We start from the raw sequence: 12,497 nt of genomic DNA, 5'->3' as shown, positions 1-12,497 counted from the left end.
GCCCAGCTCTCTGTTGCCTGAACACGGAGCGCACATCAGGAACGTGGAGGAGAAAAACCATCAGCAGCAACCTCAAACCTCATCATGCATCAGCCAAAAACCTCCTGTACTTTAGGCTGACTGCCGTCACACAGCTATGACTCAGCTGATGTCCTGAAACATGGACTTTACAGCTACTACATTCCACTCCATACAAATGAAACCACAACCTCACTTCTGTAATTCTAATGACAGTGTTAGGAATGGACCTGTCTTGCTTCCTAGGCTTATAAACTGGCTAAAACCACCAGAAACAGTAAATTCTGGGTGTAAGTTAGACAACAAAGATAAGATGCTTAGATGTGCTTTCAGGAAGCATTTCATGTTTGAAGTTTAATCTTAGGAGGTGATAGCAAATGTTCTGAAGTGTACTTAGTCCTTGCAAATTCATCACAGAGGTTTTCCCCCCATGAAGGCTTTGCTCCTTCTCTGCATCCTGTGACTGAATACAGAAAAGCCACATATATACATATATATATATACATGAACAGACAGATACAGTTAAAAGTAAAAAAAAAATTTAGCAACTGACCCAAACCTACTCTTAGACAATATCACATTCTGCTCTTGACACAGATTCTGTGTTCCGAGGGTAGCTCTGATGAAGATCTGTGAATAGTTGGGACAGTACTGTAACTTTCAGGTAATTCCTATCAGTAATCTAGCTGTATTAGAAAAAAAAATCATTATGCTTCCATTTATGTTACAGCTTGTAAATACATTTTTTGAATATGCGCAAAACAAATTTTACCTTTTTTGAATCTAACAATCTAACCAGTTTTAGCGGAAGAAATACCGAATACGTATATTTGATGTTCCACACAACAAAAATACCTACTTTTTGACCTACTACCACTGTTACCATTAAGGTTTAAGAGGACACCTCTTAACATCAGTGAGGGAAGAACAACTACAAGTTATGAGAACCCCCTTTCCCAGTCCCATAGGCACTTTATCAGATCCTATCTCCTTCATCTAGATTTGCAAGGCAAATCTAGGGTTGCTCTTCTTGAGACCAGAATAAAACTCCCATAGACTTCAATGATTCAGGATCAAGCCCATTCCCTTCATAACAGGTTCTCTCAAGCAATTTTATCCTAATTTTCTACCCTGTGGCTGAATTCTGATGTCTGCAGAGGCAAGCTCTTTAAGTGGGAAAGCAAGAAGTAAAACACAGATCCCAGAAGCAAAGGCAATCAGCGGCGAACAGAGCTATTTTACCTGCTGGGTTGGTTTTGGGGGGTTTATTTCATTAGGGGCAGAAGGGGGGAGCTGACACAGCAAACAAAGTCAAAATATACTTCTGTTGAGGTATCCTTTCCATTACTACTGCAATTATTATTTTTTTCCAGGTGTATTCCATTTCCTGCATTTCTATGGCATAAAAATTACTGTCTCAAATGTGCCCCATCAAGTTTCTCCAGTAAAACTACTAAACTAGTTTAGACTTCTGGGTGCTGCAGGTATCTTGCTGGACTCCCCCCACCCCAAACACACTCATCCCCAGTGTTGCTTTCTTATCATGTAATCAATGCAAAACTACAGCCATGCCTTATGCCTTAATAAATTACAGGAATACTATTGTCTTAAAACTTTACATAGCTGGTTTTCCTGAATCTACACCACAGACTGCTGAACAACAGAAAAGATCTTTCTCCAGAAAGCAGCCCGTCACTGCAACACAGGTCTTCCCCCGGCTCCGCACACACAGCTCTACTTCTGCTGACTTCTTCCCTGCTCTGTGAACAATCGCCCCTTTAACTTTCAAACGGAGTGTGATTTATTAAAGCAGACTGCTTGGCAGCAAAGCTCTCCTGGCATTCGAAAATATGATTAGACCAGTAAATTTTGTCATTTTTTCACAAACTTGATTCTGCGTGCATTTACCCTCTTTAAAAAGAAAATACAAGCCCAGAAACATTTCCAGCACAGCTTCCCTAGCCAAACCCCAGGCACTTTCTTTTCCTACAAGTCCACCACAGCTCCAAGTACGCAAGATTAAAATTATTAAAAAACCTGCATGAATTAAGCCCCTTACCTTTTAAGGCTTTTTCACCCTTCAGCGTTCACCCATTGTGAAAAACTGAATCTTTAGCAGTTGCAGCTATGCACACACACACAGACACACACACAGACACACACAGAACAGGGCTTTCTTCAGCTCACTGGTATTTCAAGTCTTTCATGTGATATCTTTGGCTGTACTTGCTTAATTCATTCCTGCTGCTACTCAAAGGAAGTCAAGCCTAGTGAGGGCTGGCTCTACAGCAATCGCTGTAGATATTCCTGACTAACAGGACACAAGGGCTAATCTCACTTTATAGGCATCAAGAATGTAAATATATTTCACAGCCAACAAATTCCTAAACCTTAAGAGATAAAATACACAAAATGCCCTAAGACACAGTTTAGCAAGGGAGTTACGGACGTTAAAAGTTTTTGCTAGAGAACAATACTCTGTACCCCAGCGATGCTTTTGGAGCTCTAAGGATGTCTATTTATCATGGACTGTGCATATTCCCTTGGAGTAGTTACCATGAGAACACAGCAAACAGGATTTGAATGTAAATTGCCATCTAGAGATGTGGGGGGATTTTTTTTTTTTTTGTAGTTAAAAAAGAAAACTTACAAAGCTTGATAAAGTACACACTGTTTCTGTGCATACATTTGCATGACAATGCTTGCAATTCAAATACTCGGTAGAGTGCACAAGAAGGAAGAAAAGCCAAGTTCTTTGCTCAGTCTTTATAAAAAGCAAAAACTTCAGACTTGGGATCAGTAGCTGCAGTTCTGTGAATGCCCGTCTATGTCACACAATCACACACGAAGGAATTAGTAGAACACAAAAAATCTATCAGGTGGAACAAAATGCAGAATTATTGCAGTACTTGGAAGTCAGCTGGAGGCGGTAAGATCCTCTGCTGCTGACAGTCTGCTGCAGCAGTCAAAATTCTTCTCGCTTCTAAATACTACACCAAACTACATAAATATTGCACTTAGAATGCCTAGGGGTGGGGTATTTTTAATTTTCCCCCAGAATCGTTCTGGTACTTTGCCATTTGGGCCACCTCCTCCCAAGTTCCCCCTGAAGCAGCCTTCGCTCCCCATGCATCCCCCCACCCTGCTCACAAAAGCACACTGCCACAGTTACTACCTGAGATCCAAAAATGACTCCTACCACTTGCGGACAGAGTCCTACCAAACAGTCTTTCTGGGAAACTTGGCCAACTGTGCACGTACGTGCTGCAAAACATGCAAAAATCTGTTTGCTTGCACTGCCTGGAGTTTGATGCAATCTTTACAGCACAGCATCTGCTCCCTCCCCGGCAGCACCCCATCTCAGCTCCATCCCCAGCCTTAAACACCTCAGTTTTAAACTCCTTACTCCACTGAAAGACAAAGGCTAATACACTTAGCAAAGAGATGCCTAGTCAGCCCTGCTTAGTAAACAACAAACCTTGATGAAGAAGAAGAACATGCCTGTCTGGGTGATTGCCTGGAGAGTGGAATGACCTACTTCAGCGCAGCAAGCAGCGACGCTCCGAGGTGGTGACAAAGGGACAACCCAGTGGCTCCCGGGGAGCATAACCGACAGCTGCACTGCAGGAGTGACGGGAGTGATCTTTCGGAGGCGACACCAAAGACAGGCGCTGCCTGTGCAGCATGAAATTCTGTGCAGGAATCGTCTTGTTCTTTCAGCCAGGGATTCAGATTCACACGTAACATTACTGCCGGCACTTTGGGAGCAGGAGCGACTGCTCTCCTCACACCCACTCTCCTTATCACTTTTACCTAAGAAGTCTTCTAGCGCCTGACCTAATTACTCGAGTGATGTGCCAGAAAATGATGCAGCTGGGACATACTCCACAAGTCCCAATTTGAAGCTATGTAATTCTACAAAACCCAAGGCGACAAGATCCAGGTAGCCGAATTAAGCAGCATTGGCCAGGCACGACGCCACACCTTACGACTGCGCCTTCCTGACTACAAACAATAAAGCCTTATGAACTAAAGGGCTAAGGATAAGTAGTTTGCCTTTGGCCCCACGCACTTCTTGGCCTGTGAGATAGGGCCAACACGCTATGTTTTTGGGAAATGGCTGCTCTGCTCCCAAAGGATGAGCCTGAACGGCAGCTCCCGGAGCCTGACCCACACTGCCCCAGCAAGCCCGATCTGTGCTCGGAGCCCGTGGCTCTGCTCCCTCCAGAAGCAACGACAGCAGTAACTGGCAGCCAGAAAGCCTTCTTATAACATGTATTTATTGAGAACAACTGAGATTAAAGAGAGATTTTTCCAACAGGCAAGAAGGATCTCTAATACAGCTTTACAGCTGTAAATGAGCAGTGTTAGACCGTAGCTTTCTACAAACAGCACCAAACACCCCCAGCAGCTGTTCCTGGGCCATATAATCTATTCCCTTCACTTTCGAAGTATGACAGAGTAGCTATTAAAGTGATGATCAGGTTTTCCCTTCCCTTTTTCTTATGGATAGCAAGTCAAATTTACCCTGTGATCTGCTAGCTCCCAGCATCAGAGAACATTTCAGTTTCACTGCAGAAGGGCCACCCCAGGGCTCTGCAACCAAGTGAACAAACCATAAAGGCGCCTCCATTTAGGGCCTGACACTTTTTAGCTTTTAACTGCTGGGCTCAGCATCTTTCAAAACCCACAAAGGCATCTAGTCCCCAGTAAGGAGTCCCAGAGTCTGCCAAGTGACTGAGGCTGGTGTATGAAGCACATACTTGGTATAAACTGCAGTAGGATGTGCATCGAAGTTTGAAGCTGGACTGTTTTATTAAGGATAGTTTTTTAAAATAAAGACACTTAAAAGTAAAGCCTTATCCAGATGCTTAGCAACCCTGTGCTGAAGGTATAGTAAAGTATCCTTGAAGCTCAGTCTCCCTCCCTGCATCTTTTAAGGTCTTACATCGGTGCTGTCCTCAATGCAGCAGCATTAGACTTGCACTGTTCTCATCCATGTATTTCTGCAAAAAAATCTCTCTACAAGTCAAACTCAGTAATTCATACAGTCAGGTCTCAATATGACAATATTGCAATTCCAGCTTGACAACCAGCTCACGTACTGCGTTCACTGAACTCATACCTGCTCCACACCCTGCACACAATCATCCTCACAGATGGGGCCAAGCTGTTTTCTCACTGTTCCTATGTACCCACGTTCCAGAGTTGTACTCCTAAGTGGTGTTTAGGTTGGTATCATGCTATACTTACGTTTGTAATGATTCAGAGCTATTTTAAGAGCACAAGTTTAATTCAGACGCCAAGTGAAATAGGTTTGCATCCTATTTTGTACTAGGGGACATACTGCTTGCTATTCCAGGGCGTCTCATGGCTATTAATGACCTACGCCTCAAAGTACCTTGCAGGTGCCAATAGCCCTGCCTTGATCCCTTTAAACGGCTCTGTCCCCAGAAGCGATGTTAGCAATCTTACTGCCTTGATAGTAATTTTCCCAGAATGAATATGGAGCATGACAGGACTCCTAAGCAGCAGTAAGCCTTACAGGATTTATTACAGATCTTTCTCTACAAGTCTTCCTTTGAATTGCGAAGTTATTACTAGTTTCACTTTTTCTGTTGCTCCCTATAACTCCTACCCTGCAGTAGGTTTAATTTTGTCTTAATTCTTTGCCTTACCTAATTAAATTTTAAGATTAAAACAATTAATATAAAAAAACCCAAACTGCAGAGAAACGAACTGTCCCTTCAGAGTTCACAAGCTTCAGAGACGGCAGCTTTTATCCTGCTCCTGGCAAGACCATCACTGCAACAGAGGAACGAGACAGACAATAAATGAGCAGACAGGGAGGTTAGTAGAGACCTCGTGGTCCTGTTCACGTGGTACACACCAACACAGGTTTCCTAACAAATAAAAAAAAAACACCAAACAACAACAAAAAAGTGACATTCTTGTCTACATCAAACATTTCACGCCAAATCTAACAAAGCCTGGATTTTGCCCGTCATGACCAAACTGGACTTAGATCTGTAACCAAAGAGAAGTGGAAGCACCTATCTACCTGCATGAGAGAACAGTCACGTCTGGACCTGCCAAAGTCTCAAGAACAGGGAATTACAGAAGCAAGCTGTAGTAACTGAGGTTTTAAGAGACCAGCACAGATGAGCCATGCAGATGCTGGAGGCAGGGGCCACTTGCAATGATTATGCCAATGTATTTTCTGAAGAAAAGTCCTAAATGGAGAAGGGACCTTGAGAATGCACTTGAGTCAGTCTGCCTGAGGCTCACTCCTTCTGGTCAACAGGAAAATTTCTGCCTCTGAAACAGCTTGTGTAGGAAGTTCAGATCTCAAATTTACCCTGAACTGTCTCCTGAGCAGCACCAAGGCTTAGCAACTTCATTAATAGCAGCAAGCTGGAAGAAACATCCAGCTAAGCGCTGTAGCAATGCTTGTAGCTTGCTTTAAAAATACAGTCTCTTTTGTTTTGTTGGTGGGGGTTTTTTTGGTTGGTTTTTTTTTGGTTTTTTTTGGGTGGGTGGAGTGGGTGTAGTTGCTGTTATTTTTTGTTTGTTTTCATGTGTTTTTTGGTTTTATTTTATTTTATTAAAGGATAGACGGAGACCAGAAAAGGCAAGGTTGCACGGAGGAATCATCATTGAGTAGAGTAGGAGGCAGGAAAAGAAACATGAGACTAAGAAATAGAGAAAGATGTGTCAAAGTTCAACAGGATGAAACGACACGTTGTTCTGCAAGCTGCACTGAAGATAAGGGGAGCTGAGGAGAAAGACCCTTCATTAGCAGAAAATACTCATTAAGCATACCACGTGGAAAAGTTTCCATGTTATAGCTAGTTCAGAAGAGACTGGAAACTGTGAAAACAGATACACTGATTGTTTGAGGGTCTCCCAAAGATTAATGAGTCCTCTGTTCTTCTGTCTGAGGCCTGCTTGCTGAAATGTCTTGTGACAAAAGGTCATGTACTCTGTGCACTCCCTTTAGGGAACTGCATTAATGAGTGTAGATACTGCTTTGATATGTAGATGTTCAGTGGTTTACTGCGTATGATGAATTGTTTTTGCTTGCCACTGTAACATATTTAAAAATTAAACTTTTGTTCAATTAAAAAATCAAATAATTACTGTAAATCATCACATCTCTTATCCAACATGAATATACTTCAATGCCTAGAAGAGCAGAGAAAGTACTGTCTGATGCATGTTACGCTCTTCAAAGGCTTGAATTTGTCTTCTGTCTGCTCAACCTCATTCACCTACGGAATTCAAACATATTTCCAGAGTAAAACAGCTCTTGAGCACCACCAGCTCCTCCTCTCGAGCTGTTACAGGGTTACAGGGGGTGCTCGATGATAGGTGTGCCACCTATTCGTACCCAACCCAGAGAGCAACGAGTAGCTTCAGTGGCTTTGCTCCTGGTAACACAACTTCAGTGCTCTGCTTACCGAGTCTCTCTGGTCCAGCTCTCCTTTAACACTGCATATTTCAAAAAAACAACTAAAACACCCCTTCCTTTCACACCATCAGAAACAGTGTGGACAGCAGGACAAGGATCATGCCCCTGCACTCGGCACTGGTGAGGCTGCACCTCGAATACTGTTTTCAGGTTTGGGCCCCTCACTGCAAGAGGGACACTGAGGTGCTGGAGTGTGTCCAGAGACGGGCAACAAAGCTGGTGTAGGGTCTGGAGCACCTGAGGGAACTGGGGTTGTTCAGCATGGAGATGAGGAGACTCAGGGGGCACCTTATTGATCTCTACAACTACCAGAAAGGAGGTTGTAGGCAGGTGGGTGTCAGTCTCTTCTCCCAAGTAACAAGCAGTAGGACAAGAAGAAACGGCCTCAAGTTGCACCAGGGGAGGTTTAGATTGGCTATCAGGAAAAATTTCTGCACTGAAAGGGTGGTCAACCATTGGAACTGGCTTCCCAGGGCAGTGGTGGAATCACCATCCCTGGAAGTGTTTAAAAACCATGTAGATGCGGTGCTTAGGGACATGGTTTAATGATGGACTTGGCAGTCCTGGGTTAACGCCTGGACTTGATGATCTGGAAGGTCTTTTCCAACCTAAATGGTTCTATGATTCTATGATTTGTAATTTGGCAAGCACTGCTTTAAGCACTTTTTGAGGAGTGACGTTTTACCATTCTGTATCACCATCACTGCAGAGTAAAACCTATGGACGGAAAACACAGAGGAAAAAGCTCAGTGAACTTTTTTTTTACTTTCTTTCAATCCCAGTTTCTCTGTTTCAGCGGCACATCGAAATTTCTCAAGCAGTTATGCTTCTAACCAACCCTGCACAGTGAGTCACGTACACAGCAATCCCTGGTAGCCCATGCACAGCTAACATGTCTCTGAGCCATGCTGGTTCAGAGCTATGCAAACTGACTCACCTGATTTTCCTGTGTCTAACTGAAAAGAAGCAACAAGTTGTATGACAGGATAAACTATGAAATGTTAAATGTGATGTGCATCCACAGAATGCAGCTGAGCTAGGGAGGAGCCAAATGCCATTCACATGCCTGCTTCTGTACCTGCACTGCTGCAGAAGGAGAAACACCACCAACGTCACAAGACTGGCACTAAAAATCAGTGTCTGTGAGACCTGGGGGGGAACAGAGAGCAGTGTACAGCAGAGGAAACTTAAAATAGTGGATCCCAAAAATGCGCTTTGAGAACACTTTCCTGAGGGAAGAATGCCATCAACAAGTAGTAGATATGCTTTCCTTCTCATTTTCCATCGTCTTCTACTGAATCACCTACGGTAGGTAAGCCGTGTGACCCTTTTCTCTACTCTTGTTCTTCAAACAGGATTTTTTATTTGGTATAGCCACTGAATCAAGTTAAATTTGCAATCATAGTGAAGCAAATGGAAAACAAGGACAAACATTTTTGTGTAAGATTCAGTGACATTTTATAAGTACTTTGAAAGGGATTGTCTACAGGAATTTCCTAATCTGTTCCTGCATGCGCTCCTGCAATTACATGTAGTTTCCTGAGACTGAGGCTGTCTCAAGCTCCTTTTGCTTGCACAGAGCTGCTAATTCTGTGAAAACTTTGTTTTAACGATAGTAAAATGTATGTGGAGATACAGTAGCATATGCCAAATTTGTCAGGGATGGAGCATTCCAGTGGGAATGGACTGGTAAACCAACATAGGGGTGGGAACTCGGTGTTTTCCTTGCTATGGAAATGCAACAAGTGCCTGGTTCTTGCGTCAACTATGGCAAATCCTTGTGACTGGTACTGTGGAGATGAGTCTTACTCGGATGCAAAAGGGCAAATAAGGAAAACGTGAGTTACTGAAGTTCTTCTTCTACTCCAGTGGCAGCAGGTGGGCTTTATAAAGGTCACGGGGCTTCCAGGCAAGAATGGGAGCAGGGAAGACAACAAGCTTTTCAGAAGTGCCCTCCCTCAGTGATCAGGAGCTCTACCACAGACAGACAGGCTCACAGAGAGCAGCTGCTGGCCAAGGCGCTTTGGCGCCTTGTTTGGCGACCAGGTGGCTGCACACCTCAGAGCACTGAACACTCCAGGACACAGAAAGCAGGTCTTATTCGCTTCCAGGCTGTTCCCTCTTGCTAAGGTGTACACAACCTGCATGTTATTTGACACATCACGAGTAACGGTGCAAAAGTGGCGTCAACAGTTACTAACTGAAAACATGTAAAGACAAGGATGTACTGTCCAGATAGCACAAAAATGTGCGATGAAATCTGCCATGTCTGATGTGTTAGTGTCCTGAATAACCAGATGTCCCATACAAACTTAATAAAAACTGGATTTATAGCAGTCACCTATTTCTAAGTTGCCATGTGAAGACCATAAACCAGATCTGTTAGCACCTCTGCCTGTTGCACTTTTGACATAAGTAGACATACCCGAATACCAGCCTATAAAGCCAAAAACAGATGTGCAAACCCCCAAAATATCAGGACCAGGCTAACAATATTAACTTCAGCGACCACTATAGCATTACTGCTTCATTTCTAGAGAGCCCTCCAACATATCTAAGGAAGTCTTGACATTGCCTTTCATTATCTGTGACTCAAAAGGCAAAATTGATACAGTAAGCCTTAGTTTCCAAGTCTGTTTTAAAAAAATAATTCTGTAACAGAACAGCCAGCACGGACACTTAGAATTGTACATAAATGGAAAGACTAAGAGTCTGATTCCCATCAGTTTTGCTATATGCACCACCACTCACTGCCTCTACTGATTTAAAACAAACTGCAGTTTTGACATTTTCTTCCTAAAAAGGCTCTCAGAGTTGTCAAACATGCAGTCCATCCTTTTACCCTCCTCTTATAACCACCCTTAGAACCAGTTATTTATCAGAGTTGTGAGCAATGACTATTAAAGACGTGCCCAAAGACATGAGCCACATGCAAAAAGAAATCAAAAGCTCTTCCCAGTGCCTTCACCTTGCAGAGCCTTTTACAAAGTCAGTGAAGAAAGCTACCCTCTGCTTCACACAGCGGTAAGTAACCAGACAGGCAGCGGACGATTTGGCCTGAGACATACAGAAATGACAGGCACAATTTTAAACCTTACCTTCTGCACGTTGGGTTTGATGCACCGAACAAAGAAAGGATTTGAAGAACTCAGCGTTGCCATTAAAGAATGAAGCGATTCCTAAAACACAGGTAGAAAGAAGACAGCACTTCATAAGCTGACTTACGGTACAAGCAACATAACCCTGGCAAAAGCTCTTGCAGCTTTGCCTTGCAGACAGTATCTAACTGCAACACCTAGTGGTATGCACCAGAAATTACTGTACCATGAACGCTCTTGCATTTCAACATACAGAATGGTTATGTGCACGTTCGTTTCTTCCATCAGCCCCTTTTCTGATCAAAACCATCATCACTGTTTTACAGTGAATGAGATATACAGATTGACATAAAGAAAACTCTTCATAAGGAAACACCAAACTGGGAAGTTGCTGTTTCACAGATCTTTTCAATGACAGCTTAAGACCTAGGATCCACATTCCTAAACTGCTGAACTGAAGCAAGTCAAAAGGAAAGATAAGAGGTCCAAGGTAAAATCGAAATACCCACAAAACCAGATTTCCTCTTTTCATTTCAGCCACCCTGTGTCCACTCATTCACCATTTTCCCTGCCATCAGCAGCATTTTGTGCTCAGGGAGCTCCTTTCTCCTGTGCAGTCTCAAACTTTCTTGCTTAAAAGGACACTCCGATAACATATGCAAGTCAATAAGAGGGTAGAAAAAAATATTACAAAAATCTGAAAAAAGAGTTACTTTAGAATACAGTAGACATTGTTTTATCAGTACTAGATTCTGGAACGCCCCCCTCCTGAAATGAACAAAGATCAAGTAAATGGTAAGAGTGGTACAGAATACACACCTTATTGAATTTTACAATTCTAACAGTGTTTTCAGTTATTTCATGTGACAACTAATTGCATTTAACACAGACTATAAGGTTCAGCTAAAAAAACATAGAAGAAAGCATGGTTTTTTTCTTACTTTTATAACTCTGAATGACCCAATACACATTAGACTATCAGTTATCTGAACCTCAACCTGGAGATAAAAATCACAAAACCCCCTCAGTCCTTTTATGATGATTACTTTAATTACACATCCGCCTCTTTCCCACCTGAGCCATCATTCCATACCTTATTCCAACTTGCCTCATTCTGTATCATTAAGTATGATAAACCTTTTTAAACTTAAGTCTTGTGTTCACTTTGCAGAGATAAAAATGACTGTATAGTGGGGAGCCAAGGCTCTGAAGAGCCCAGAAAGCTAGCAATGGTTACGTCTCACCCCTAAACCATGACACTGTGTGCCAGGCAGCGGACAGAATACAGAGCAGGCTGCTAAAGAGACAGAAAATTCACTTTTAAAAAGGAGCAACACTGTGTGTCCTACCATATGTTTTGGACCAAAACTGCCAATGGCAGTCTGTTACAACAAATTCTTGCTTTAATCTGCAAAATAAGGGCTTTCCTGGTGATTAAACATGAAGTGATAAAGGCAACAGGCAGAGTTGTGGCTGTGCACAGGAGCTGGTATTGAGCAAAGGGAGCAAATGGTGAAGTGACTGGGAACATCAGTGGTAGCTCTTGGTTCGTTGGCCTTTGCCAGCCTACAGACCGAGAGTCAGGAGCAGCAAACATTACACAGCCAGAAGATACAACAACAAATATTTTTGTGTAAAGACAAATATTTACAGCTTCAAAATGTGAAAGCTTCATCTTATTAAACCTGTGTGAACATTACAACATCTACGGACAACTAAGCAAATTCTCTCAGCGCAGGCCGAGACTGTAAAAGTTGATCACTCCAAACAAAACTAATTTCATCTGTTTTCACATCCATCTGTGCTACAGCCAGCCAGAGCCTGCACAGTGTTGCACGCCCCTAAGTCTCTGTCAGGTGACCAGCTAATCTGAAGTTTGCCCTGCTTTAGGCAATAGGCTGAACAGATGG

At 42.9% G+C, this 12,497-nt stretch overlaps 1 protein-coding gene across 1 annotated transcript in view; it reads right to left on the bottom strand.

Annotated features, from left to right (window-relative positions):
• MYO10 (myosin X) overlaps positions 1 to 12,497 on the bottom strand; it is a 166,684-nt gene that overhangs the window by 45,224 nt on the left and 108,963 nt on the right. The window contains 1 exon segment of the mRNA XM_080377795.1: positions 10,588 to 10,668. Coding sequence (XP_080233921.1) covers positions 10,588 to 10,668 — 81 coding nt within the window.

This window comes from Falco punctatus, assembly GCF_963210335.1.
Source record: "Falco punctatus genome assembly, chromosome: 3".
Lineage (NCBI taxonomy): Eukaryota > Metazoa > Chordata > Aves > Falconiformes > Falconidae > Falco > Falco punctatus.
The sequence above is the reverse complement of the archived record's forward strand: the minus strand, read 5'-3'. Positions and strand labels throughout refer to the sequence as shown.